General features: G+C 42.4%; 1 protein-coding gene across 2 annotated transcripts in view; it reads left to right on the forward strand.

Moving 5' to 3' along the window:
• SETD3 (SET domain containing 3, actin N3(tau)-histidine methyltransferase) overlaps nt 1-27,792 on the forward strand; it is a 71,829-nt gene that overhangs the window by 36,889 nt on the left and 7,148 nt on the right. For both annotated transcript variants that reach the window (XM_084793677.1, XM_084793678.1), the window contains 3 exons: nt 21,307-21,365; nt 22,095-22,209; nt 26,670-26,744. In XM_084793677.1, coding sequence (XP_084649803.1) covers nt 21,307-21,365; nt 22,095-22,209; nt 26,670-26,744 — 249 coding nt within the window. The remainder of the gene's footprint in view (nt 1-21,306; nt 21,366-22,094; nt 22,210-26,669; nt 26,745-27,792) is intronic.

Here is a 27,792-nt window from a genome sequence, read left to right on the forward strand (position 1 = left end):
ACAACTAATGTTAATATAATATGTAACTTAAAAAGAGGTAGGGAATAGTTATTAATAACCCTTTGCAACAAAAGTAAACAGTTTGAGGAACTGCCCTGTTGGCCTTTAGCTTTTCTTTTCTTTTTTTTCTTTTCTTTTCTTTCTTTCTTTCTTTCTTTCTTTCTTTCTTTCTTTCTTTCTTTCAATGAAATTTAAGCTCCACCATATAAAGTTGACATGCATTTCATATAGTACTCACAGCCAAGGGTAAGGATATGGTAGTTCTCCAGTGTCCTTTCCCATTCAGTAGCCACCCACCTTTTCAAGGAGTGGCCATGTCTTAACTGTCCCCAAAGCTTGCTTATAAATCTCCTGGGGACACAGGGTGTTGGCTCTAATGTACCTGTTGCTCTTGTCTCCTTGTTTGTGAGATTGTACACGCTGCTGGGTATGGTAAGCAGGTTAGCCCCTTTCATTGTTCTGTAAACCTTTTTTGTATAAAGTAGTCCATGCGCCAGCCCCCCTCCCCCCACCTCGTTTTTGAGATAGGGTCTTGCCCCATAAGCCAAGCTAGCCTGGAACTCTCAGTGCAGCCCTGTTATAAGTGGTTATCTGTTTTCCTGTGGACATTACTTGAATAAAATGTCAGTTCTCTTGTCTCAGCCTCCCAAGTGTTGGACTTACAAGTGCTGCTTGGGCCAGGTGTGGTGGCGCATGCCTTTAATCCCAGCATTTGAGAGGCAGAGGCAGGCGGATTGTTGTGAGTTTGAGGCCAGCCTGGTCTACAAAGCAAGTCCAAGACAGCCAAGGCTACACAGAGAAACCCTGTCTTGAAAAACCAAACCCAACCCAACCAACCAACCAACCAAACAAGTGCTACTTGGCTTGAAGAGACCATGTTTTTCCTTCCATTTTTCTGTTCATGGAACAGTAAACAACTTGGGTTGTTTACTGGGGTTGGGCTGCATACTAGTTTCTTTTCTCATTGCTGTGACAGATAACTTAAGGGAGAAAGCTCCTTAGAGACTGCCCTGTGGCTGGTCATGCATCCGTAGTTAAGCAAGACACAAGGAACCTTGATGCTCAGTTTCCTCTCTTAATTCAGTCCAGGCCTCTAGTCCACATTCCTCTTCTTTCTCCTCCTCCTCTTAAATTTATTAGTTATTCACCTTACATCCTGTTGAAGCCCCTTACCCCTCCCCTATTCTTCAGAAAAGGGGAGCCCCACTTCCCATCCATCCCAGCTCATCAAGTCGCATTAGGACTGAACAATAGTATCCTCTTCCCTTGTGGCCTGGCAGGGCAGTCCCACCAGGGGAAGTGATGAGAAAGGGTCTTCCCATCTTAGTTAACCTTCTGGAAGCACTCCCATCAGCACTCATTGAGGTATGTCTTCTAAGTGACTCTAAATCCAGTCAAGTGGACAAATTAACCATCATGGGCAGTTGAAGTCACTTGTCAGATGATATTTTTTTTTTGGTAAATAGACATTCTTTTTAAATAGTTTTTCTAGAAAGTTTCTCTGTGTGTAGCCCTGGCCATCCTGGAATCACTTTGTAGAGCAAGCTGGCCTTGAACTCACAGAGCTCCGCCTGCCACTGGCTCCCAAGTGCTGGTATTAAAGGCATGTGCCACCACGCCCGATGCCATGAGCAGACATTCTAAATTTTAAGGATGTCTGTTACCAGTTTCATTTTAAAGATAGTGCTATTTGTGTTCATCTAAAGACTTTTATATCTAGCCTAATTCTCAACTGTGCGGGTCTGTCCATTGGGAAATGGAGACATTTTTGGCTCCAACAGCTGAATCATGGATATTGTAAACTTTTTACAGTGAACAAAGAATGATCCGGCCCAGACAGCAACAGACTGAAGTTGGAGCTCAGGCCTAACACAAGAATGCCATCTTTTTGTGTGTATTTGCTTTCTTGAAGTATTACAGAAGGATCTCTCTGGAGAGAAATCTTGGTCTTTCCAACATGGGTGCCCCTAGCCTTTTGTTGAAAACAAAACTCGGTTTTATTTATGATGGAGAGCTTTGTATGGGTCATACTGACAGATAGCACTAAGGTGGTGGTGTTTGGACGTTTAAAGGCAGTGTCTGAACATGAGGGTAGATGGCTTGGCTTTTGAAATGAGCTACAGACTTTATCCTGTCTAGTCTGAGCAGATTTCATGCAGGCAAAGCAAGCACTCATACACACCAAACAGATCTTTAAGAACTCAGGATTTCTTATCGTTGCTTAACTTTAAGGTTGCAACTGTAATGAAAATTGGAATCCTGATTGATTTCCTGAACAAAAGAGTAAATTCAGGAAACAACTTGACTGTGAAGTGTGTGTGCTTTTATCAGAATTGCCATCTGGTTCTTGGCATACAAATGAGATGCGTAACTGGATGCTTGCCGGATGGGAAGAAATTTGTTCTTCCGTTTTTATCATTGTAGTTCAGTTGTGTTTCCACCTGTCAGGTATGTTATGAAATTGCCTGTTTAGGCATACAGCTTGTGGTAACCTACCCATGTGACCACTTAGGAGAGCTGGGAGGAGGAGTGCAGTGAACCTGTGCAGCTGGTGCTCAGCAGGCAGTTAGCTGGGGGAGAGTGGTGTGGAGAGACACTTCCCTCTAGAGTCACAGCCTGAGTAGTTGCATAGGCTTCTCAATGCTAAAATCCACTAATTTTAAAGTTAGAATCAATAGCGGTAGGGTGGTCAGATGAGGAGAATCATCATGTCCAGTGTGTATTATAGGATGGTAACTTCTGCTGGTGGTGACCCTTGGGAGATTGATTTGATAATTGATAAGGCAATTGATGTGGGTTTATTAGAATCAAACACAAGCTGCCTCTGTCTCTGGCACTCTTCCGAACTTCTGAGTGCTGCAGCTGGAAGGAGTGTTGAGCTTGGAATTAGAATCACTATGTTGGAGCTGTTGTGGGGTCACTGAGGCTCAGTTTCCTCATCTAGTAATGAGGATCCCAGTAACTAATGTATGCTGGGAAGACTGGCTAAGAAGTTTGGGATTTTTGTGTGGTGTAAACCTCATCGAATGGAAGGGCCTAGGTCTGTGGGATTTTTCTACTTATTTTTCACCATGCGTTTTCTGTGTTACATTTGTGTTATGAAGCACTGTGGCAGACAGGCAGATGGAATCTAGGGACTCTTCTACCTAGTAGGTGGGTGACATGGAGTGTTTTCCAAGCCTTAGATTATATGAAATAGAGGCAATGGCAGCACTAGTTACACAGGAGTATTGAGACATTTGAATCCATTAGCACCTGTAAAATGTTCAGCATAATTTAGAGCCTGACACCTGTGGGCACTTGGTAAATATATTGGTTGTGTCCCTTACAATTTCTGCCAGAGCTGATTTGGATAATAATGAAACTCAGGACTGCCCAAGCCTTCTCCTGCCCTGTACTGACCAACATACTGTGACAACAGATGGGGTTGGTTATTTTTGGTTTTGGTCTTTTTGGTGTTTTTTTGTTTTGTTTTGTTTTTGTTTATTTGTTTGAGATAGGGTTTCTCTGTATAGCCTTGGCTGTCCTGGACTTGCTTTCTAGACCAGGCTGGCCTCTTACTTACAGAGATCCACTTGCTTCTGCCTCCCTGAGTGCTGGGATTACAGGTGTGTGCCACCATGCCTGGCTGGGGTTGGTTCTTAAAGCAGTACAGTAGGCATTGTGGGTTGTGGAGAAAATGTGGTGGTGAGTCAAGATGCCCACCATGCTGTAAATATCAGCTGAGTCAATTTTCGTAATTTGTAGGGTATATTAGAACTCCAGAGAAAACCAGAATAACTTTGGTGTAAGAGACTGTTTTCAACTTTTTTCCTTTTAAGAAAGGTTTAAATTTATATTGTGTGTGTACACGTAGCTTGACATGCATATAGAGGTCATAACTTGTGGGAGATGGTTTTCTCCTCTACCATGTGGGTTTTTAGGGGTTGAATGTCAGGCTTGGCAACAAGCACTTTTACCCACTGAGCCATCTTGCCAACCCCTTTTTTAAATAAAACTTTTTGTGGCAAGGGGGCTATTGAGATTCAAACCCAGAGTTCTGCCTTATACACTCTGCCACCAAACTACATATCTAAATGGAAATTTAAAAAATTACAGGTAAGTTGTACATACATATGATAAAAATAAGTAATTAAATAAGTAAGTAAGTAAGTAAATAGACAGATCAGAATCTTTTCTATTTGGCAATTTTGGTGAGCCGGAACCCCAAGAGAGCAGATCACAGAACCCTAGCATGGGGTTCATTCCTCTAGCTTTGGTCCAGAATGTGCCCATGGACTGTGGTGGAAGGGGTTACCTAAGCAGCCAGTGCAGTACCCAGCCCCTGCATTCAATGCAAGTGAGTATAAGAGGCCTGGGTTCGCTCCCTTCCTGCATCTGGGGTGTGTACACAGAAGGCTAGCCCAAAGGCCATCTCAGCAGACCTGGAAAGCTGCCCTAGGGCATCATGCTGTTTCCTTCTGCTTCACAGCTTTTTATCTGTTTCAAGGAGTGAAAGCAGGAGTGTGGAGTCAGTCAGAGACCAAAATGAACTCTTGTATGCGTGGTGGGCCTTATGATACAATTCATCCTACAGTACCTGATTTTCATGTTAACTTTGGAGATGTAGGGGTTCAGATGGCTTCTTATCCTGGCTTTGGTTCTGGTTAAGATCCAGCAGAGACACACTGATGTGATGTATTGTGCTGGCCAGAGTACATGGAACGTGTTCGAAAGGACTTATATGTGGCCAAGAGCCATATATTTGGAACTAAAATAGAAAATTTGTTCTGAGTAGAGCATAATGGAGACAGAGGGTAAGGAACGCCATTATTATACTCACAGCAATTCTATTACACTGAGTTCTCCTCCAGCTGCTCTGACTGCACTCCTACCTCTAGCTGAAGAGAAGCAGGATCCCTGGCTTCACGAGTCCCTCGCCCTCATCATTTTGTCTTCTCCTTTCACCTTGCTCCCGGTAGCAGAGCACACCCTTGTCTTTACAGCTTCCTTTTTCCTTCTTTCTTCCTGTGAACATGTCCATCCCTCTTTCTTAAAGGCAGAAAGGCAGTGCTTTGTTGGAATAAAGGAGCCAAGGCTTCACCAGCCTGCAGCAGACACACAAGGAGTGAGAAAACTCATACGGTTATTGGGCAGCCCTGAGATTTCACTTTACTGTGGCAAATCCTAGACCATCTTTACTGAGAAAATGTGATGTGCTTGTGTGAATTTTCCTAGATATGTGTACTTGGAAGTTAACAATTTTTAAAAATTTGTTTTCTAGAGGCTTAAAACACATTTATTATCTCATGTTTTCTAGAGGCTTAGATCAACATTATCTTGTAGTCTCTCTAGGACAGGAGTACAGGTCTGCCCTTCATGGTTCTTACTGGGCTCTTACATGGCTCGACTTACAGTTGTGTGGTCTGTCTAGAGGTCAGCTGCTGAGCTTCCTCCATGACTGGCTGTAGGATGCACCTTTTTAGGGCCATGGCTGTTTCTTGTTGTTGGCTAGAGGCCATTCTCAGTTCTTTGCCATATTAGGCCCTCTTTTTGTGGTCTTTGGGTTGGTGGTATTGGGGTTGAACCCCAAGGCCTTGCACTCCATCATTGACCTATGTCTACAACTTTTCCCTTTGAGATGGAATCTCACTGAGTTTTCTAGGCTGGCTTTGGACTCATTCTGTAGCCTAAGAAGGCCTTGAACTTGTGATCCTCCTGTGTTGGCCTCCTTGGAAGCTGGGGCTATAGGCCTGTGCTTGTCTAGGCCCTTGGTTTCTTTGTTTTTGTTTTTTTACATTCTCAAACCTTGTTGCCCTTTATGGTAGCTTAGATGAGATGTATCCCCAGTTGTTTCACAGCTTTGTACCATTCCCAGTTCACTCTCTACTTCTTGCTTGCTATTTAAGGTGAAAGTTCTCAGTTTGCTGCTTCCGCTACCATACCTGCTGCTTCCCTCCCATGAAAACCATTACCCTTCTGGAACCATAAGCCAAATAACCCCTTCCTTTTATAAGTTGCCTTAATCTTGGTGCTTTTTCACAGCAACAGAAGAGTAAACTAATACAGCCTCTCTCCTTTCATTTTCTCTGTTAGATTCATCCTTTAGTAGATTGTCTTCCTCAAAGGAGAACCTCTTCATTTCTGCTTTATTTACCAGTGTTTCCTGAGTTCTTTCTTTCTTTCTTTCTTTCTTTCTTTCTTTCTTTCTTTCTTTCTTTCTTTCTTTCTAGGGGAAACTCAACGGTGTCTCTCAGGTACCAGAAAAAGTAGGTGGTAGGGATTGTCTTCATTTTACATATGGAGAAACTAAGATCAGAAAGGTGGAGCTGCTCAGGGTCCCACAGATAGAATTGTCCCCATTGCCCCTCCCCTTGGCTAAGTTCCCACTGTGGAACCTTGTGTGTTTGGATGCCACCAGCTTTGCCTCTTTTATCCTCTACTCTGCTGCACACAGTCCTTGAGCAAGTACTTCCTATTCTTTCTGTGCCTTACACTCTCTACCCCAGATGTCAGAGCTTGGCCTTCTCAGGAACCTAGCCCCCCTGCCACCTGCCCCATGTGTCAGTGCACCATCAGCTTCTGCTGACAGTGCCTGCAGCCTCTGCTTTGTAATTCCAGTATGTGCCCGGTATCTTAGTGTAAGTAGTTAACATTTGGACTCCAGCCTTGATGTTACTTGCTTGGTGAGGGCAGAAGGCCCTCCTGCTATTCCATCCCCCATGAAGACTGGTGCATGGCAGACAGTACCAGTTTGGTGAACTGGTGGGGTGAGCTCTGCTCTACACTGTTTTGATGAAATAGAGGTGACACGGACAATCTCTGGTAAAGTTGTGCTATTCTTATGGCCTGGTATATTTTCTGTGCGGTAATATTTAGTTACTTTAACTCGATTATTTCTGACGTGATTAAGAACCTCTCTTAAAGATTTGACACCTGTTCCTTTTCCTACTATTTTCTTTTTTGGTGGTTGTTGTTGATAGAATTCATCCTACAGTTCTCATACCTATTTGCTCATGAGTCAGCTGGTAGTGCAGGGTCTATTTTTGTTGTTGTTTGTTTATTATTTTGTTCTTTTAATGGGCATATACTTTAGCCAGATAGCAGACGGAAAGATATGGTTATTCTTATGACTAGTAAATGCCTTTTACTAAAAGTTTCCACTGTAACAAATAGAGAAGCTTTCTGGTCTGTAACCAGAGATTTGTTGATGCAGATTGTTATAAGAACCTGATTAGAAATGCTCCAGGCATTTCCTCCCACCCACCAGGTTCCCTCAAAACCACTTGGGCCTAGTTCAACTGACATCACTATCTTAGCTTCTGCTGTTCCCATGGAGTTCATAGTTGGAGGCCAGTAGCATCCTGTATTGGAGAGAGGAGGCAAGTGCAGGAGCAGCACAGTAAAGCCTCTGCTCACTTTGATGAGTAGGGATCTGAGCAGACATAGGAGGCCAGGAACTCATGAACTTCCACTTGAAATTGACCCAAGCCCTTGAGAATGCCCCTGCCACTGCCTCTCCCCTCCCCCTTTTCTGGCCCAAAGATAAAGTCTTTTAAAGGGTTGCAGAAGGATCCACACAGTGGCTGTGTGCTTGACAAGATGAGTGAACCCTTTACTTTTCATTGATTTATGACTTCTGGGGCAGCTGTGACCAAAGTAGCATTAGCACCTGAGTTGTTAAACAGTGTACAGGAGATCTCAGGTCCTTCTCTTACCCTTTCATGGCCTTTAGGTTTCAGCCTTCCCTGCTAGCCTACCCCTTCCTGCCTTGCTCTCCTTCAAAGCTCTTAACCCATTATAACTTGGTCAGGGTCTACTGTCTACAGACAGGAAGCTTAGTGAGGATAGGAGACCAGATCTATCTTGTGCACTTATTTTCCCTTTTATTCTAGACAGACTGCATAAATATTTCCCAGATGAAGGAATGATTAAATGGATGGATGCCACACAGCAACCGAGTAGCAGTTCACTGTGGTGTGAGGTCAGAGGCTAGAACTGTTTTGCAGGCTGTATGTGCTAAGAATTCAGTGGTTTAGGCCTAGTGTGGTGGTGCATGCCTTTAAACCCAGCGCTCGGGAGGCAGAGGCAGACGGATCACTGTGATGTCTACAAAGTAAGTTGAGGACAGCCAAAGCTACACAGAGAAACTCTGTCTCAAAAAAAAATTTAGAGGTTATAAGAGGTCACATGAAAGTTTAAAAGAAGATGAATCTTAAACTTTATTGTAAGATTTAGCTAAATGAATCAGTGGGAGGGGGAGATTATTCCAATCTGGAGAGTGTGAAAATGGGCAGGCAGACTGTTTCCCACATCAAGTTTTCTGAGGGATAAATGGTAAATGGCTTAAGATGACTTCCAGATTCTGCAACTTTTTCAGGGGTTAAAGGGTGAATAGAAAGAATACTGGTCATTCTGCTGAGCAGAGTCTAATTGACACAGCTAATCATCTAAAAACCTATGTTGGAAAATGTCACTTCATTATATGCGTCTGGAAGTGCAGATGGGGAAACAGATTTTTTTCTTTTTGCAGTAGATTCATTAAGTGTTTAAGAAGAGATTCTCTTCTGTACCATCTCCCAACAGCTTGAGTAGTTTGAGGCTAAGACTAAACTTTAGGGTACTGGATTGCTTTGTGCCACTGTGAGACTGAAGTCCTTCACCAGATACAAGGCACAGACCGTGCCCCAGACCCTGTTTTGGGCTGAATGATGGTACACTGACACACACACACACAGAGCAAGTGTGGCAGAGAGTGAAGAATGGAAGCTGCTCACACTTACGGAGCACTCATTCTGGCTACAAATCCTCCTCCAAGTGCAGCATCCTAGGCATTTTCCCAGGTTACTCCTGTGTGGGGAAGGTGCCCGCTTGCACTGAGGATGACTGGAGTGGGCAGGAGGGGTACTTCAATTAGTAGGCTCTGCTAGGCTGGAGAGGAGCTCCTTGCTCCATGTACATTCTTTTTTATCCTTGACTGTGCCAGTCAGCCCCAATGGCTCCTGCCCCAGCACAGCTGAAAACATAAAGGTGCTCACACCACTTGCTGCTGGTTATTCTGAAAAAGCAATCTGCTGACCATTCATTTTGTAGCAGTCTTATTAGCCCTGCAGACTTGGTGTGCTGTTATTGTATGTGGTATTGCAGAAATCATTTACTTGGAAATTGTTTTCAGCCTTGTTTCTTTTTGTTTGGAACCATATAATTGAAAAGAAGTAGGGATTTTGTAAAGTAAGACCATACTTACTGTGATGGGGTCCGTGAGCTACCAATGAGTTGGTGTGCCTTTTCTATGTTCTGTGAACACCACAGACACTCCCAAGTACCTCACATTTGACTTTGCTGCATATGTAACCATTAACAGATCCATACAGTCCCCCCTTTCCCCCTTTCCCATTCTTGGTCCCTCAGTCGTGGGAGTCTACTGCTATCTTCGATTGCCAGAAATCATGTCTCCCTGCCTCTGACTTCCTTCATTCTTGTTCTGTGGAGAAAGCTGAGGCTGTGTAACAAGAAGCCTCTGTCTTCCTCTCAAGTGTCTTTGTCTTCTTACTTTCCTCCTGCTGAGTCCTCTCTTGGGAGCTAAGGCAAAGCCCATGGTCTGGGTAAGGAACCTGGACATTACTCTGATTGCTGTCTCATTTCCTTTTGTTGTGCTCCTTTGTCTTTGCCTTGTCCCCCTAATTTTCAGGCTGTCCCTGGTGCCTTTGAAATAATGATCTGGTGGTCTTTAATAAAAAAAAAGTTATTCTCCAGCTCTTCCACCCTGGGTTGTCCCTACTCAAAGCCAGGGGAAATCCCCCAGGAGGCCTCTAAGAACCACCTGTTCACTGTCCAGTGTATTCACTCACCAAACATGTTGTTTCCCCTGCATGTTTTTTTCTTCCCAAGGTTTCTGTGATGCCACCATTGCTGCGCTACAATCTGTCCAAGTCTTTCCAGAGTTCCTGGACTCTGGCTTAGGAGCCGACTGGTTTCCTTTTCAAAACCCAGTTTGGAAATCTCATCTGTGACTGACTATGTTTGGTCAAGCATCATGTTCATTTGAAAGATGGCTCAAATCAATATATTGGCTTCCCAGCATTCTGTTCCAAGTGAACAATTAACAATTATTCATTTTCTACATCACATTTAAAAGATAGGCACTGATTAAACTATTCTTTCTTGGAAAAATTATTTCTAGAAATTGACTTTTCCAACAGAATGGGATTACTCTTAGAATGTGAGATAGTATTTCCTCGTGGTGGTGGTGGTGGTGGTGGTGGTGGTGGTGGTGGTGGTGGTGGTGTAGTAAGAGTGAAATCCATTTCAGAACTGTTGACCATTGAAGCATTTAATTAGGAAAATATAAGGTAAAGTGCACTTTATGGAAAAGGTAGTAGTCAGCCTGGTGTGCTCACTGCAGTTTGGGCCCCTGCTCCTTTTTTTCTGTTGGATCTTGTTCTCTGTTCAGTTTTTCTTCACTCGCCCCCCCCCCCCAAAGAAATTTGAGTGTTAACAGAGTAATAGCTAGTGACTGCCAAAGACATCCTGGTGCCTTTTCTCCCTCCCTTTTTAGTAGAACAGTATTTGATAGAGGTTGCTTTCTAGTTTGTATTCATACTGGTATGAGAGTTTGTTGTTGTTGTTGTTGTTGTTTTTTTTTTTAATTCCAGTTCTGGCAATTGAACCTAGGGCATCGTATACATCAGAGGCAAGTGCTGACCACTGAGCTACAGCCCTAGCCCAAGAGAGGGAATTTCTATCCAATGTGTGTCAAGGCAGCTTTCTTCTTTTAAATGTGTATGTGTGTATGAGCATGGGTTTGGGGGCAGTGGCAGACAACTTCAAGTATTGCTCCTTAGAAACTATTCACCTTGTATTTTGAGACAGGGTTTTTCACTGGCCTTGACCGTGCCATGTAATCGAGTTTGACTGACCACTGTGTCCCCAGAGATTTACCAGTCTTGTCTTCTCAGCCCTGTGATTTTTTTAAAAAAGATTTATTTATTTATTAAGTATACAGTGTTCTGCCTGCATGTACACTTAGCAGGCCAGAAGAGGACACCAGATCTCAGTATAGATGGTTGTGAGCCACCATGTGGTTGCTGGGAATTGAGCTCAGGACCTTTGGAAGACCAGACAATGTTCTTAACCACTGAGCCATCTTTCCAGCCCAGCCCTAGGATTTCAAACAGGCCTGTGTCCTGTTTGTTTGTTTGTTTTTTGTTTGTTTGTTTTTAATGTGGGTTTTAGGACTTGAACTCAAGTCCTCTCACTTGCCTGGCAAGCATTAGTGCTATGCCTGACCCCCAGCCCTCTGCCATGGCTTTGTGTCAACATAATGAAACATCAAGTTAACTAACCAAGAAAAAGTTTATTTTGGCTCATAGTTTTAACAGTTCTAGTCCAAGATCAGGGACAATATTGCTTTGGGCTTCTATGGGGTTCCTAATGAGGTACCACATTGTGGTAGGAGCATATAGTGAAGGAAACTTCTCACTTGGTGACCAGAAAGCAAAAAGGAGAGGCTTGGGGTCCCAGACCCCTCTGTAGTAAAGGCTGTACTGCCAGGCTTAGCTTCCCGAAAGCCCATGGCACCTCTTGTAGCCAGTTGTTTAATATGTGGACTTTTGAGAGACATTCATCCAACCCATAACATAACAGAGTGAATATAAAATAATATTTGCTTAGTTAACAAAAGCTCTTAGCCACTACTCCCAGCGATATGGACATGTTAGGTGGTCCATGGTTATTCAAGTGAGCATCTCAACTGTGGTAACATTCTGTTCTGGCTCTAATGAACTAACTTGATCATTCAGTTCCTTGTGATTTTAAGGGAAATGTTTATCACTGATGTTAAAGTGTGTCACTTGTCAAATCTCAGGGCAGTGTGTTACAGAGCCCATTTCTAGAAGATGCAAAGGCAGTGGCTTAGACTTCCACAGCTGAACTCATGTCATAAGGGAAGTTCTGAGATCCTGTTTAGAGGCCTGTGTAGCTCTCTGAGTCAAAATGTTTTATCATGTTGTTCTGCCTAGAATGGCCTAGAGAAGTCGTGTTAGGGATTTTTTTTTCCCTTTAGTACCTTCTGTACCCTTTAGACATGGGACATCCAGAAACTACCCTCTTCAAAACTTGAAGCTTCATGAGATGGAGAAATGAGGTCAGCTGTGTTTTACTTCTGGTTGTCTTCAGATTTCTCTGAGCCCAGGCTAACACTCAGAGGGCTGTGCACTGAGCTGTTACCCACTTCCTCTGTGGCCAACAGCCACAGGCAGGACATGCCTTAACTTTGTAGCTTTTGCTACCAGTGGACCTTTCTACCAGCTGGTGGTAAAGTACTGAACATAGTGTGTGGATTCATACACAGCATGGAGGGTATAGATGCCTTGAAGGCCTCCATGTGGCATTCTCAAAGTATTACATCAAAGTGCTTTGTCCTGATGAGCTGACATTTGTGAGTTCTTGGATTATGTGGTATACCCCTAGAGTTTATTTCTTATTAACTACTCACAGACTTATTTGTTTCTGTTTTGTTTTTTAAAACATGTCTCATGTAGCCCAGGCTGGCCTTGAACTCCTGACCTTCTTACCACCACCTCCCAAGTATTGGGTTTACAAGCTGGGGCCATCATGCCCAGCTTCTTAACTTTTTTTAGGCCTAAAGGCTATGTCTTAGTTATGTTACTATTGCTGTGAATACATAATGACCAAGGCACCTTATAGAAGAAAGAGTTTATTTGGAGCTTACAGTTTCAGAGGTTAGAATCCATTACCATCATGGTAGAGAGTGTAACGGCAGGCAGGCAAAGCATAGCACTGGAGTAGTAGCTGAGAGTTTACATCCTTATCTGCAATTAGGAAGCAGAGAAAACTAATTAGAAGTGGCTTGGGCTTTTGAAACCTCACAGCCCACCTCCCAGTGACACACCTCCTCCAACAAGGCCACACCTCCTAACCTTCCCAAACAGTTCCACCGACAGTTCCATCAAGCATTTAAATATATGAGCCTATGGGGGCCATTATTCAAACCACTAGAGGTTGAATGAACATTTAAGGATCCAAAGTCCATTTTGCTACCCAAGTAAAAACTGGGAGAGTTGAAAATAGCCAAAAGATGCCGTCACTGTGAAGCTTGGAACTAGATAGGCTCAGTGATTAATAAAATTTTGGCGTGTCTATGAGGCTGTTGAGATTTATCATGAAACTGATAGGAATTTCCAATAATGGAATATTGGAAGTGGTTAGAGTGCCAGTGTGATGTAATTCTCTGAAGGGAGTACCAGAAAATGGCATCTGTGTTTTAAAATGGGAGAGAGGAGGGAGAGACAGAGATAGAGACTGTGTGTGTGTGTGTGTGTGTGTGTGTGTGTGTGTGTGTGTCTCTCCCCGTCCGTCCGTCCGTCCATAAGGAATCAAAGCCAGGGCCTCACTCATGCTTCTGAGTTATTTTTCTTGTGTACTGGAAGGGGAACTAGGCCCCATGAAAGCTAGGGACTGTCCAGGTGAGATTATTACCAAAAATGACAACTGCATTGTGAGCCTTTCCTGCCAGTTTGAATAGTCACACCTTTAGTCTTGTCATTACTGCTGGACCCTTGGCCATGTAAGTCATGGCACAAGGGCGCATTTACTATGTCCAGCACTTCAATTGAAGGGGACAGCTGGCCTTTTCTTAAACTCCTGAATACTGACATCTGGGTTGTTTTTCCAGCCTCATTGATTATTAACTGGTTAGCCTGGGCCATGCTATTAACTTCCTGTCCCTCAGTTTCCTCAACCGTAGAACGAGGCTCATGATGATGTCTCTTTTGGAAGAATTTTGGTAATGAAGTACACACAGGTAAAGTTCTTGTTAATCACCTGCACAGAATACAGAGATGGCAGTCATGGTTAGTACTCTTCTTTTGGAGACAGAGTGTTTTTTCTTTCCTTCCATCTCCGTCATAGCCCCTCCCTCCTCTCCTTCTGGTCCCACCCTCCCTCCCTCTACCCTGCCCCCCCCCCCCATATTCCTCAGAAATGGGGAGCCCCACCTACCCAGCTCATCCAGTCGCATCAGGACTGAGTATGCCCTTTCCCCTGTCTTGTATCTAGTTGGGCTGTTCCTTTCTCGGGGCAAGAGTCATAGGTACACACTATATGTCAGCACCCTGTAAAGTAAGTGGCTGGACGTGCACACTCCTGACTGTGGTCACACACTGTTTCATCAACTTAGACAATGAAAAATAAAGCAGCGTATTGTGAAACTGAAATAATTCTAGTTTTTCTTCTTGTTTGTTGTTTGAGGCAGGGTCTCACTTAGTAGGCCTGGCTGGTTTAGAACTCACTTTGTAGACTAGGCTAGCTTTGAATTTGCAGAGATCTGCCTGCCTCTACCTCTTGAGTGCTGGGATTAAAGAGGTATTGCCACCACATGCTGCTAGCCTGCTTTTTGATGAAAGCATGTTCATATTGATGAAAGCATGTTCATATAAAACAACTATTTTGCTATTGTGTTGTTTTCTCACTTTTTTTGTTTTTTAATGAAGAGAGTGAGGATTTGGAAGTCGATTTTGCTTCTGAGTAAACATTGACCCCTTGATGGAGATCAGGGAGCATGGCTTGATTGTGGTTGAGTCTCTTGTCAGCCAGCAGAGATGTCTGAGGCTAGGGGTGTAAAAGTAAGTAGATTTCAGACGATTGAATGGAGGCACTGAGATGGCCCAGCAATCTCCTCACCTAACCTTCCCAGAGTGAGCACTGCATGCTTTGAATAAGTGCTTGTGTGTATGCAGGGTGGGGTGACAGTGTGTCTTGTCTTGCCCTCCTGCTGGATTCTTAAGAGATATATTCAGAGACAGTTGAAGAAGATTGATATGGTTCTGTGTCACCTGGATGGCAGGAACAGAGTCGACTGAGAAATGAAAAACAAAAAGAGAGGGAGAGAGGGAAAGGAGGGTTCCCCTCTGTTGCCTGTGGCTGTGGCTGTGGCTGTGTCTGGGAGTTCCCTGGTAGTGCTTCTCTGGGTCCTTGAAGTGGTGTTTTATAAAGTTAATCGCTTTCTGTGTTCTTGCCTGCTGTTTAGGCCTGTGCAGGTTAGATGTTTTTCAGGTGCCTGAGTCACAGCTTTCCTCACTTGGGAAGAGGGCTTTTCTTCTTGTGGTGGGAAAGATGTCTTTGAGGCTCTGAAGGTGCTGGAACTCACTCCTGGTGGCTACTAGCCTCACTAGCTCATCAGTAGGGAGTCTGGGAACCTGGCAGGTTGCAGAGGGTGACCCTTGCAGTAGGGATGAACCGTGGCCTCATGTCATACTTCCCTCTGGCTTTGCTGGATAGTAACCCTCTGAGGATGTTAATTTTGTGTCTTCTTCTACCATCAAAGACACTCAAATTTTGTTGATGGATCAATTTCTTTTTTAAAAGCTTCCATCCTGATTAATAATTGCCTACCATTAACTTATTTTCTTTTTTTTTCTTTCTGAGTCAGTAAATACTTGAGTAAATAAATGATTGACAGTCCATATGTGGTTGATTTGGGCCCTGTTTGGAGTATGGTTGATTGTTCTTTAGTGAATACATGTGGAAACTAATAACTGCAGAGTTGTATTTTTTAATGTTTTAGGAAACTGCAGTTGGATTTAAATTGCATGTAGATTATAGATTGATCTAAAAAGTATTTTTAAATGTAATGAACAATAGTGTTATTCTAATCTCTTATTTTAAGGTGATATATATTTGCTAGGGAAAAAAGCCTGTCTCTTTATAGGAGTGAAAATCATGCCTTGATTAGATGTGTATCGATGTGGTTAAATTTTTATTTGATCATATTGAGTGAGTTTGGAGAACTTCATGATGAAAAAATTCCCCAAAGAATTGAATGTAATCTGTGTTTAAAAATAAAAGTCTTAAAAATTGATTTTCCCTTCAAGAGCTGAATATATGAACCATGCTTTGATTCTGATTTATGGTCATCAAAACTAAGTTGTAGATTCAATTGATATTTTATGATTAGTCCTTCTGTTAAACTGTGCTGTATCCACTTAGAAAATAAAATACAAGAAGAGGGTCCATTGATTCTAGAAATATGCTACAGTGTGTGCTATTTCCAGCTTGCCGTGGTCACTTAATGTCACGATCCTACCTTTTGTTCCCATCTTGCCTCTCTCCTTCATTCTGCCTCCTTCCAGGGAAATTTCTCTTCCTTCTTTGGTATTGTTTTGAAGAGAAAAAGGTTCCGTCCAGGCCTGCAGCACCTGTCCACAGGGCTGTCTGTTGCTTCTCTTTTCTCTGTGATTTGCTGAAGTCCTTATCAGTGTTATGTGAGATGATGTTCTATCAGAAGCCCTGGAAAGCATCCCAGTTGTGGAACTGTGATTGTCCACCCCAAGGTCAGATGTGAGGGTCTAGGTCTGGTTTCATCTTAGTAGCAGTAAAAGAAATGGTGTCATCTTTGTACTTAGGTGTGACTACCTTGGCAGATGAGCCCAACTGTCCCTTTTAATGCATGTTTAAGTCATGTAAAATAAATGTATTTTAATCCTCAGTTTAATCACAGTACAGCATTATGCCTTTTTATCAGAACAAGCTTGGGTGCAACTTATAAAGTACATTCCTGAAACTGTTGAAAAGAGCAGTGCTGGACTGCCATGTGTATTTGGAGAATTAATTGAATATGCATCACAACAGTTGTAAATTCTTGAACATACAGTATTTAGGAGTCATTTTAATGGACTGATCAACTCCCCTTTTAGCATATCTGGATGTTTCTCTGAAGTGATTGATGTATTCAGGTTGACCTCCTGAAGCAGCGCAGACCAGGCATAAGAGGCTCCAGAGAGGGGATGATGGATTTCCAGAAGATTCATGCTCTAGGCCCTTTATGTGTTGGAATCTTCCTTTTCTCTTCAGTGTTTTTTAGCCTTTATTTTGGTTAAATTTGTTTCATTTGAGAATTGTTTTAGGAAATACCTAACCTAACTTGCGTTTTAAATGCTAGTACATTTAAAATGTTTACAACTGCTTATTTCCCAGTGTTAAGCACAAAACCACCCTTGATTCAAGTGCATTTTGTTCCTGTGCACAACTATTAATGTTTCGAAGCTGCTTCTCCCACCAAATGTTTCTGGATTAGGGATCCACATAATAATGGAGTGTGCTTGTTTGGTTCTTCACAGAGGTTTGTTGTAAGAGCTTAAAATAATACTGCCGCTGACTTGTGTGACGCACAGTAACTGTTTATTTAATGTAAGTGCACCCTGTATCTCTCCTCTCTGATCAGCCTGAGGAATTTGCATGCTGCATAGCAGCCATCTTCTTTTATACTTTATTAAATATCTGTCAATTATAAATATCAAGGTTTTACATTAATGTCAAGATAGTACATCAAAAATTCATGGAATATGTGACTTTTTCCAAGGGTATTTAATACTTAATGCATTTGTGTCATTTTTCTTTTCAGAGATATTGACAGGTTTTATTAAGTGTTTGTTAGGGAGATTTCATTTTTATCAAGGGACTATAAAGAGAAGCTGCATGCTAAATCAATTTTAAAAGCCAGAATATCATTCATTTTTCCATCTTCAAACACTTATAATCCATAGATTTTATTTAAATTTCTTCTTGGTTTATTTTTGTTTTATGTGAGTGATAGTTCATGACAGAACTTTAATAAGGATCAACTATGCTGACTGTAGTGGTTTTTAATTTCCTTAAGCATCACTACCAGACCCATGCAATATGGTAAATTTTTCAAAATGTCATACTTACATATTTAGCAATATTGCTTCTTTTTATTGAAGCCAAACAAACAATTTTAGATATTAATCTTTCCCAAACATAGTGATTATTTTGTACTAGGTACAATATTGCTGTTTCTCAAGGAGGATGCCTCCTTTGGATGGAAAAAGGAGTGCTTTAGATGGTCACCTGGATTTGCATAGATTCTAGAATTTATTTTTACTTATTTTTGAGGTAGAATTCATGTAGCCCAGGTTGGCCTCCACTTCCCAAGTAACTGGGATTTGGGGTATCAACAACCTTCCTTTAGAAAGTAAGCCTTGCATGATGGCCATCTGGTAAAAGCTGTGGCAGTGGTTTATTTCTAAAACCTCAACTATTCTGCTGAAGAAGTAAAAATCACTTGTTACTTAGTGTGTGTAGTTTCAGCAGCTGTTTATTGGGGTTTGGAGTAAAGCAGTGAGTGAATTGTCAGTGCCTCCTGGCTCCTGTTGGGCCCCTGCCTTGGAGGCCTGGTTCTTGGGTCTCTTTGAGGATACTCTGCACCAGTCCCACATAGACCTTTGTCTGGGAAGCTATAGCCACTAAAATCAATTGGCCACCAAGAGTATGGCTTGTGCTTCAGTGGAGAGAGGATCTTTAAAGTGATGGGAAAGCCGTCAGGATGAAGGGCTCAAGATGGTTTACTCCCAGAAGGGAGCAGAGTATCCTCGCTGTGTACTAGGAGTTTAAGTGTCCTCAGATGAGAATATTTTAGAAGCTTTCAGTTCACTTCAAATTAATTTTAGGCAACAGTGAAAGGGATTGATTTTTTTTTTTTAATTCCACCCAGGCATTAAATGAACATAGTCAACATTTGTTTTAGCTTTGTTCATTTTTTTTCAAAATGAGGGAAGCCATTTATCTTCAAGCAATAAATAAAAAATTGTAGTTGAATTATTTTTGATATCTTAATACCTCCAGACCTTAAGGAGTGCTATATTTATAGATGAAAGGTACGGGTTTTAGTTTTAGTTTCTGTTTTTTAGAAACCTGATTTTATTCAGATGAAGCAGAATGTAGGGACTACACACATTCTTTTAGGCCACCAATAGATGGCGCTGGCGTCACAGTAGTAAGAGCCCTGCAGAGGAGGAACCAATCCTTAGTGCCACATTTTGTTTCATCCAACTGTTAAGTTCATGTATCAGTGCAGACTGGCTTTTATACCAGAGAACAACTATTTCTAATGGCTTCTGAAAATGTTATATAACCACACAGTTTTAGAAGAATAGTAGCCTTCTATCTGAAAATGTACTTACACATTTTTTATTGAGTTTTTGTTTTTTAATGATTTTTATCAGGACTATTATGTGATGCAGGATATATGTAAACTGTTGGAAGGAACACATTGGTGTTAGCTTTCCATCTTCTTGGCTCTGGAGTGGTCACCCATGTTCTTGAGGAATCCAAGGCTATCCAAAGATACTCAACTGTTGGTAGAATCTTGAAGTCCTTTCAAAACTGAAAACTCAATTTTTTCCCCTTCTTAATAGCAGGCTTTTTGAGGGGGAGAATGTTAAATTTTTATTAGTTATAAGATTTCACATAGAAATTTATCAACTTTCAAAAGGCTGTAGTAAATTCCATAGTTAAAGTAAATTAAAATATTTTTAAAAAATAACATTTTCCCATTTTTTAGACTTTGAAAAGACACATCTGGGACGTGTCTCAATAATAAGATGCTATGAAATTTTACTTTATTACAAGTGAAAGGAATATTTATCAATAGAATACACTCTCTTTACTATTTTTCTGTTACTTCTTGCAGGCTAGTTTTGGGAGGAGGAAAGGGCCTTATGCTGATTCTTGTGTTTAAAGGAAAACCTGAACTCTGTCTTGACTAAATTTAGTGATTAAGAAGAGAACATGCCTCGTGCCCTCAGCACAGCATGCATTTCCTTGTCAGTCTCCAGACCCTGGGGCAGACGTGCACTGTTACTAACCTTCCCAGGCAACTGGAAATGCCATGGGATGTACTTAATATTTTGTATGTTGCCTTAAAGTCTCTTACTTAATTCCACATTGTTAGTACAAATTTTCATTTTATCGCATTTTGATTTCTTTATGTTGAGAGAGGCTCTAGCTGTATAGCACAGGCGGGTCTCAAATTCTTGATCCTCCCATCTTTGCCTCTCAAGTGCTAGTGTTTTCAGGTGTCTACCACTACACCTGGCCCGGTGGGCATCTTAAAGATTATGTAAACAGCCCGGTGTGGTGGCGCACACCTTTAATCCCAGCACTTGGGAGACAGAGGCAGGTGGATCAATGTGAGTTCAAGGCCAGCTGTTCTACAAAGTAAGTCTAGGTTAGCCAAGGCTACACAGAGAAACACTGTCTCAGAACCCTCCCCCCATCCCCCCAAAAAGATTATGTAAACATATGTTTTGACTTTTCTTCCAAAGGGTTAAAATGAGACTAAGAAGGAAGAAACAGGCACCTGGGAACTAACACCCAGTTGGCTGCCTTTTGTAATATATAATTTGTCTAAGATTGCGCACTGAGCATAAGCTTTTGTTTTCTAATTGATTTACGGTTTGGGCTACTTTTACCTCATCTCCTACTGCCCTGTGCACAGTGCCAGTGAGCACAGCTCAGGGAGCGATGATGAATTACAGTGCACTTGTGGTGCCAGTACCTTGAGTAAAAACTGCCTGCTGCATGGAGCCACATTAACAGCGCAAGGATCAGCTCCGGCAGAATCTTGTCTCTAGCTCAGAAGCAACCATTTGTTCATCTGATCACTTACTGCAATCTGTCTATCAGACTGTAATTGAAACTGAAGATTAAAATCACACTGTTACAGCTTTTAATTTCTTAATTGAGACAAAGTTTTAAGTGCTTAAAGGTCTAAAGGAGAGGAGCTTGTAAAGAGGGAATGTGAAGCTATAAAATTTTATTCCGTGTGTGAAGTTTTGGATATTCTATCAAATGTTCTTTTGTGTAGAAAAAAAGAATAATTTTTAAAAATGCTGGTCCGTTTATCCTTTATCTTACTTGTAAAATTTACTTCATTCTCTCGTGAGACTTTACTTTGTTTGATTTCCTGTGTTTGATCCACATTTACTGTATAAATAATTCATTTGCACATAAGTCGATTGTCATCAAGTGATGTAAGTTAGAGAGTGTGAAAGTATTTCCAGCATATTAGAGGGCCTGTAAGTGTTGCTTCTTGTGACATATAAAGAAATTAAAATCTAGTAGTCATAGGGCATGAGACCCCAAGATAGATAAGCCTCCCCCACCACACACACTGTGTTCCCTTCAAATCTGGTGCTTGTAGCAGTGGGTGTGCCTGCCTTTGTGAAAGCAGTCCACCTTAAACTGTGTTTTGTGTGGTGTCTGTGGGTTCCAGATCGAAGTATGAAGGAGCAGATTTATGGTGGCCGCTGGGCACAACAAATTAAGTTGACAGTGATGTATGAGGGCACAATAGCACACTGATCCCTCAGTCTCTCGGCTGGACGCCTCCTGCTTCATTTGGCTCTTGTTAGGATCTGTTAGCAGCTAAATAATGAAATTCTGCTGACTGATTTTTTTTCTCTCTTTTTCTTTTCACCTGTGCTTCCTAAAACCACTTGTTCCCAGACCCATCCTCATGCCAGCAAACTGCCCTTGAAGGATTCTTTCACTTACGAGGACTACAGGTTGGTGTAAGGGGCAGTATGCTGAGGGTGGTTTCTGAGGAGACCCAGGATGTGGAAGTGAGGGAAGCTCGTCAGCAAGTAACCTGCTGCGACCACTAACAGTGTTGAAATAGGGCGGTCTCAAAAGGCACAGTGAGCAGCTTTGATAAGCACTCGGGTTTTGACAGCTGCCTAGAAACTGCTGTGACCCTGTGAAACTAGTGGCTTGGTTGAGGTAGCCAAGGGACGTTGAGCTTAACAGTAGTGTTAAGTATTGCTATAGGATTTTTTTCTCTCTTAAGTAGATTATATTAATGTGAAGCGAGGATTCTTTTTGAACATAAAGTTAATGCACTGCACAATGTAATAAAAGTGCCATGTTCTACATCTCATACACTTGGAGGGTCTGATCAGAGAAAAGAGACAACACCCACTTGTCAATGAAGCTCAAAGCTGGCTAGAGGCAGCAGTTGGATAAGAAAGAGAGCTGGCTTTGGGAACAGCAGTTTCATCATCATGCAGGTTGAAACCCCTGCTGCTCCTGGCTCCCCTGCACACTTTGCCTTCTGAAGCCTCTTGTCTTGCCATTCTGCCCCCTCCTTTCCTCAATTCTGGATTTAGTTCTAAAAGGTACAAAAAACTGAAAACGAGGAGCTATCCGAGAACCCCAGATTCCTGGTTGAGTGCAATCTCATGCAGGTGGCATTTAGATGATTCATTCTTAATTTGCCTATTTTCTTTTTGTGGCAGGTGGGCAGTCTCTTCAGTTATGACACGACAAAACCAAATTCCTACAGAGGACGGCTCCCGGGTGACCTTGGCCCTGATTCCTTTATGGGACATGTGCAATCATACCAACGGCCTGGTAAAGATCTCTTCCTGGGGTTGAGTCTGGAGGCTGCTGAGCTTCTGTATAGACGTTCTATTTGGCTTCCTATTTCCTCTTGCCAGCTCCCACCAGAAGGACAGAAGCACACCCTGCTGCTTTCCGCCTCCCTCTAGTAGAAGCGGGGTGTCTTCTTCATACTGAAGACTCCAATCTCAGTCCACTTTGAGTATTCCAAATCATAGCCCCAGCTCTCACACTCATGTTCTTGTATTATTGGACTATAGATTGAACAAACCACTTCCCCCGCCCCCTGCTGACTGCTTCTTTTTCACCCCTTGCCCCATTCTGTTCCTTATCCTCTATGACTTACCCACTTTGCTCTGGAGCTCACATATGGGAGGTTTGTGTGTTCAGCTCTGGGTACAAGTGCAGGGCTGGCTGGCTGGTGGCTGGGAGAGTGAAGACAGGAGGTGTCTTTCTGTGGCTGATTCTATGAGGTAGGAGGGCAGGTCCTGTTCCTTTACATTCTTGGGTTCCAGGCAACATGAGGCTGAAGCTTTCTCTGTGCTGAGGACGTCCTGGTACTCACAGGTAGAGAGGTGACAAAACCCAGAGCATTGTGAGGTGCTCAGCACAGCTAGTCTGCAGGGTGAAGTTGGGTTTGATTCCTGTTTCTCATTGCCGGCTTGCTTTGTTATTATTAGCAATATTATAAATAGATTAGAGGAATGCTGAAAATGATTATTTCACGTCTATATAGCGGCCTGAGCACATGCGCTGTGTGCCAGGCACTGAAGGCAGACTGTCCTCCTGCTAATTCTGGTAGTCTTTCAGATCTTAACAATATTTAAATTGTAGCAAGGAAGAAGAACTACACTTTTATAATTACATTTTGTCTTAATTTAGATATGCTTAATTTAATTAGTAGGACTAAGAAATAGTAGCATGTTTTACATTTTCATTAATGAATATAATTTTACATTCTTTGTCCTTTTTTCTCCTTTAGAGATATTTTTAAACTAATGATAAGCTTGAAATTTAAAGAAGTTTCAAGTAGATTTAAATATCTGACCCTTGTGCTTTTCTCCCTCTTTATGTGAACTAGATCCCTGTTCCTCAGACTCAGTTGATCATTAAAGTTTATGTTCATTGCCAATATTAAAAAAATCAGAAAGAATTAAGCAACACAGATGTCTCTAGTAAAATAAGCCATTCTTTCCCCCGCAATCCCAGTGTTCTCTGGTTCATTAGCTGCATGGAAGGGTTCTGCAGCTGAGGGCTCTGCTCTATTCTCTTGTCTCTTGACAGTCTGTGGCACCCTAGCGTGTTCATGGCGTTCTGAGTTTGGGCATTAGTGTTAGTTCCCCGCCAGTGTGGTAAAGCTGTGCACGCTCATATTAAGAGTAACAGGCATTTCCTTCTCTCAAGAAGCCAGTATAACATCCTTGCTCCATGTACCTAACTTGACACTTTTGTTGGTTTGTTTCTGTTGTCATAAGGTTGCATGGGACATTGACTGGCAGCATTTAAGGAGTGCAGTTTTCAGACTGTAAAGCTGTATATCATACTCACGACCACTTAACCTTTTATTTACATGAGATATGTGGACTCAAGGCTGGGCTTCAAATGAAGGCTTTTATTCACTGGGTGTCATATTGACCCTCCTTACTGTTAGCTTGCCTGACCAACTCTCACAGGGAAACTCAGGAGAAGGTATGACCCACCTGTGCTGTCTGCTGTCAAGGTTAGTCCTGAACCTGCGGCAGGACTCAGGTACTGCCTAGGATTCTGGTAAATGGGAGTGAAGTCCTTTGCCGCCTGGAAAAACAGGTTTTAAGAGATCATAAGGCCCAGTCCTAAGCTATAGGAAATACGCCCTTTGTGTGTGTGTGCTCTCATGAGTGCATGTGTTCACGGGTTTGTGAGGTGTGTGTGTCAGTATGTGTGTGGGTGGAGGTCAGAAGTCAAGGTTGCATGGCTTCCTCTAGTGTTCGCCACCTTGTGTTTTTGAGACTCTCATTCTAAGCCTGGAGTTCATTGTTTTTGCTAGGCTATCTAGGAGGTTTGCCTGACTGTCGTCCAACCCCTACCCCTGTGATGATACACACCACTGTGCCTGGGTTTATTTGTTTATTTAATTTAATGTGGCTGCTGGAAATCCAAACTCCAATTCTCATGCTTGCACAACAAGCATTTCACTCACTGCATCATCTCCCCCATTTTGGAAATGCGTATCTTTAAATCTTGCCAGATCTGTCTAAAATTAGCAAAATTGACAGAATTTCTTTCTAGAAGTCATTTAGTTTACCTGAGAAGGATTCTTATGTTAAGTGGCTTATAGGCCATTGTGCATGTTGTGGTGACTATAGCATATGTGACTCTGTTAGGCAGCTGGTAAAAATCTTTCAAGCCCTTCTGTTTGGCTGCTGAAATGTCCATGATACATAGAATGCTACTTTTCATAAACATGTACAGGCCCAACCTACCTCTGACTTCTTGTTGTCTCTAATACCAGTTCAACCCACCTCAGAACCTTTGTGCTTGCTGCTGCTCCTGACCAGAATACTTCCTCAGATGCTCATGACACGTAAAGTTATTGCCAAGTGAGGCTGGCCACCCTGGGCGTTCTTTGTAAGCTGAGCATCACTCCTGTCACATAAGCCCCCTTTTTGCCCTGTTTATACTTCCTGCATTGCCCATGCATTATAGCCCCATCTTTTTTTTTTTTTAAACATGAACTCTTCTGTAGCCTGGACTGATCTTGAACTTGCTCTGTAGTCACAAGTGACCTTGAGCTCCTTTATGTCTGAGTGTTGGAATTGCAGGTGGTTCTTCACCACATCTGGCCTCCCCCATTATTTTGGGAGGTCTATTATCTGGTGCTTTGAACTCATGAGCCCTCTTATCTAGGACAAAACAACAGGACAATAGGACACAGCTATGACCTCTGGTTTCTCCACTGTCTTTTCCAAGTTAGATCAATGAGTGTGTATTTCTATATTCTTTCTTCATACACAATGCAAGTAATAAGTACACAGTAAGAGGAACCTGAAAAGAGTGAAATGGTCATGTCCTCTGTGTGTCCTCCTATGCTGCTGCTTAATATGTTAGTTACTGGTCCTCCAGGATGGAGTGAAGGGGACCAAAAGGAACCAGAACAAGTTTACACAGTCTAGGAGATGCGGTTCTCAGAGACATGGGGCATCAAGATGGTTTGTTTACTGAACTAGGGCCCTGTTCCCTCCCGTGGGAGTTTGTGCCTCAAGGCAGGCTTTTCAAAGGCAGTGTCAGGTGTTGGGTACTGTACATCAAACACTGGGGACTCTTGATTTGAAGAGCAGTTCTGGCCTCCTGGAGGATGGGGAAGGCAAGTATGTAGGAATATGTGGTGGTAGCTAGAGAATAGAGAGGATGAGGAGAGGTGAAATGGGAGAGATTTCCCCAAAAGAAGACCAGTTTCTGAGTCTCAAAGCAAAACAGGAGTTAAAGATAGCTCCACGAGAGAGGGGACAGGACAGTGGCCTCTATGGCAGAGAACACTGGGCCTCTGAGACCTCCTGCGATCTTGACATTGTCCAGAATCGCTGTGATGAGCAGTGCCAAGAACCGTGGTGCTGCAGCTTGCAGTGCTCAGAAAGGCTTTTTCATATTACGTGCTTATGAGGCAAGGGCAAGAACTCATCACAAGGGGAAACTGAATAAACAGATTTAAAAGAGTTTTAAGTGTTTCTGGGCAGTTAAGAACAGTCACTTCTGTGTATTGCGTATAGAGGCCTTGCCAAGACAGGTGTGCCTGGAGGAGACTTGGGTTGGGGTCAGGATAGGGAACTTTTCTGTACTGTCTGTACCATATGGGCTTAGAAACGCTTGCATTTATAGATCTCTTAGTAGAAAACAGGATTTATAACTATTTACTTTGTGTCTGTTTACCTGAAAGTTTTAAGTGACTTTAATTACAGAGTAAAGTGTGTCTGTGACTTAGAAACAGCTCTTTTCTTGCCTTCTTGATTCTTACAAAGTAGAAAAACCCATTTTTTATGTATTACGGGTAAACGAGTCCAGAGCCTTATGCATATTAAACCAGTGCTCTCTCAGTGAACTAGACTTGACCCAACATTGATTTCTCCCTGGACAAAAGTAACACTTCTAGATAAATAGGTACCCCAGAGGCCCCCATAACTAGTTAGCAGGCACAAAGGCCAGTGTGGATGTGCGCCTTTTCTCATCTATGGAGACCTTACTCAGGTCTCAGAGGCAGCGATTTTGCAATAATGTGTTTGGTGGAGGCCCAAAATTCATACACAATGTCTTTTCCCAAGGGAGACTCACTTTTGACCTGCAGTATCCTGCCCAGTCTTTGGCATGCATGGAAATACTGACATCCTCACCAGCTCTTTGCTGGAGTGTTGAATGCCTCAGCTGCCCTGTAAGCGCCTCTAGACACCTTTGTCCTGAAGGACACTTTCCCCATCACCCTGTCTTTCTCTCCTGCCTAGATCACAACTGGCTATAACCTGGAAGATGACCGCTGTGAGTGTGTAGCTCTGCAGGACTTTCAGGCTGGAGATCAGGTAGGTTTCAGCATTCTATGAGCCAACCTTTGGGCACTGAGTGGGTGGCTTTGGTCATTGTAAGAAGTATTGGGTATAGGGAAGAGTCAGGACACTTACTCTTAGGAAACATTGGACATAGGAAGGAGCTGGGACAGTAATCCTTACAATTGTTTTCTGACCAAATCTTGAGTCAGGAAGATGTTTGAATTGTACTTTGCATCCACAAGGAAAACAGTGTAGCTCTGTGGACAATATAGTGATATGTGACACTGATAGCCAAAAGAGACTTTGTTGTACAATACTGAAGCAAATGTTTTGTTTCATAAGCTGAATTTCTTTATAAAGAGGTGGAATTTAAAATATGTGGGATTTAGGTAGCTAAAGCCCAAGGGAGTTAGAACAATCATTTCTATCCACTTGTACTTTTGCTGTGATATGTACATTTTCTCAGTGAAGTTGAAATGCACATCTGTAAATCTGTCTGTATTTCTCAATTTCACAACCCAGTACACAATAGAAAACCAATATAGAGATAGGCACTGTGTTCCACTTAGCCTGTTCCTCATAGAAGTCCACAACCTTTTGTTAGTGTAAGAGTGCACAGGCTGTAGAAGAGGGTTTCCCATAGAAGTTAGTGTGAATGCCAATTCTAGATTGTTCCTTGTTTTGGAAGGGAAGGAAGATGTGGCACATTCTAAAGTACAGTTAAGAGGGGGCTGACTGGCTGGGGTTGAATTAGAGGCTTGGCAGTCCTGGGTCAGTATCTCCCAGTGCCCCTTCTCCCCCTGCCTAGTAGTAGTAGATATATGTGTTTGGTTTTACTCTCTTTAGATAGTTTAGAAAGATAGGAGGATTATGTTATACCAAGTAGATGTGTGATTACTTTAGAAGAGTGTCTACTGTTGTAAAGTAACATTACCATATTTTTTGGACCATAAGATGCACCTGGCCATAAGACCCACCCAGTTTTTAGAGCAGTAAAACAGGAAAAACAGTAAAAACAACAATTAGACCATAAGGTGCACCCTAATTCCCCAGCAGCACACACTTTTGGGGGGAAAGTGCG

The sequence above is a fragment of the Acomys minous genome (assembly GCF_964271855.1).
Source record: "Acomys minous genome assembly, chromosome: 8".
NCBI lineage: Eukaryota > Metazoa > Chordata > Mammalia > Rodentia > Muridae > Acomys > Acomys minous.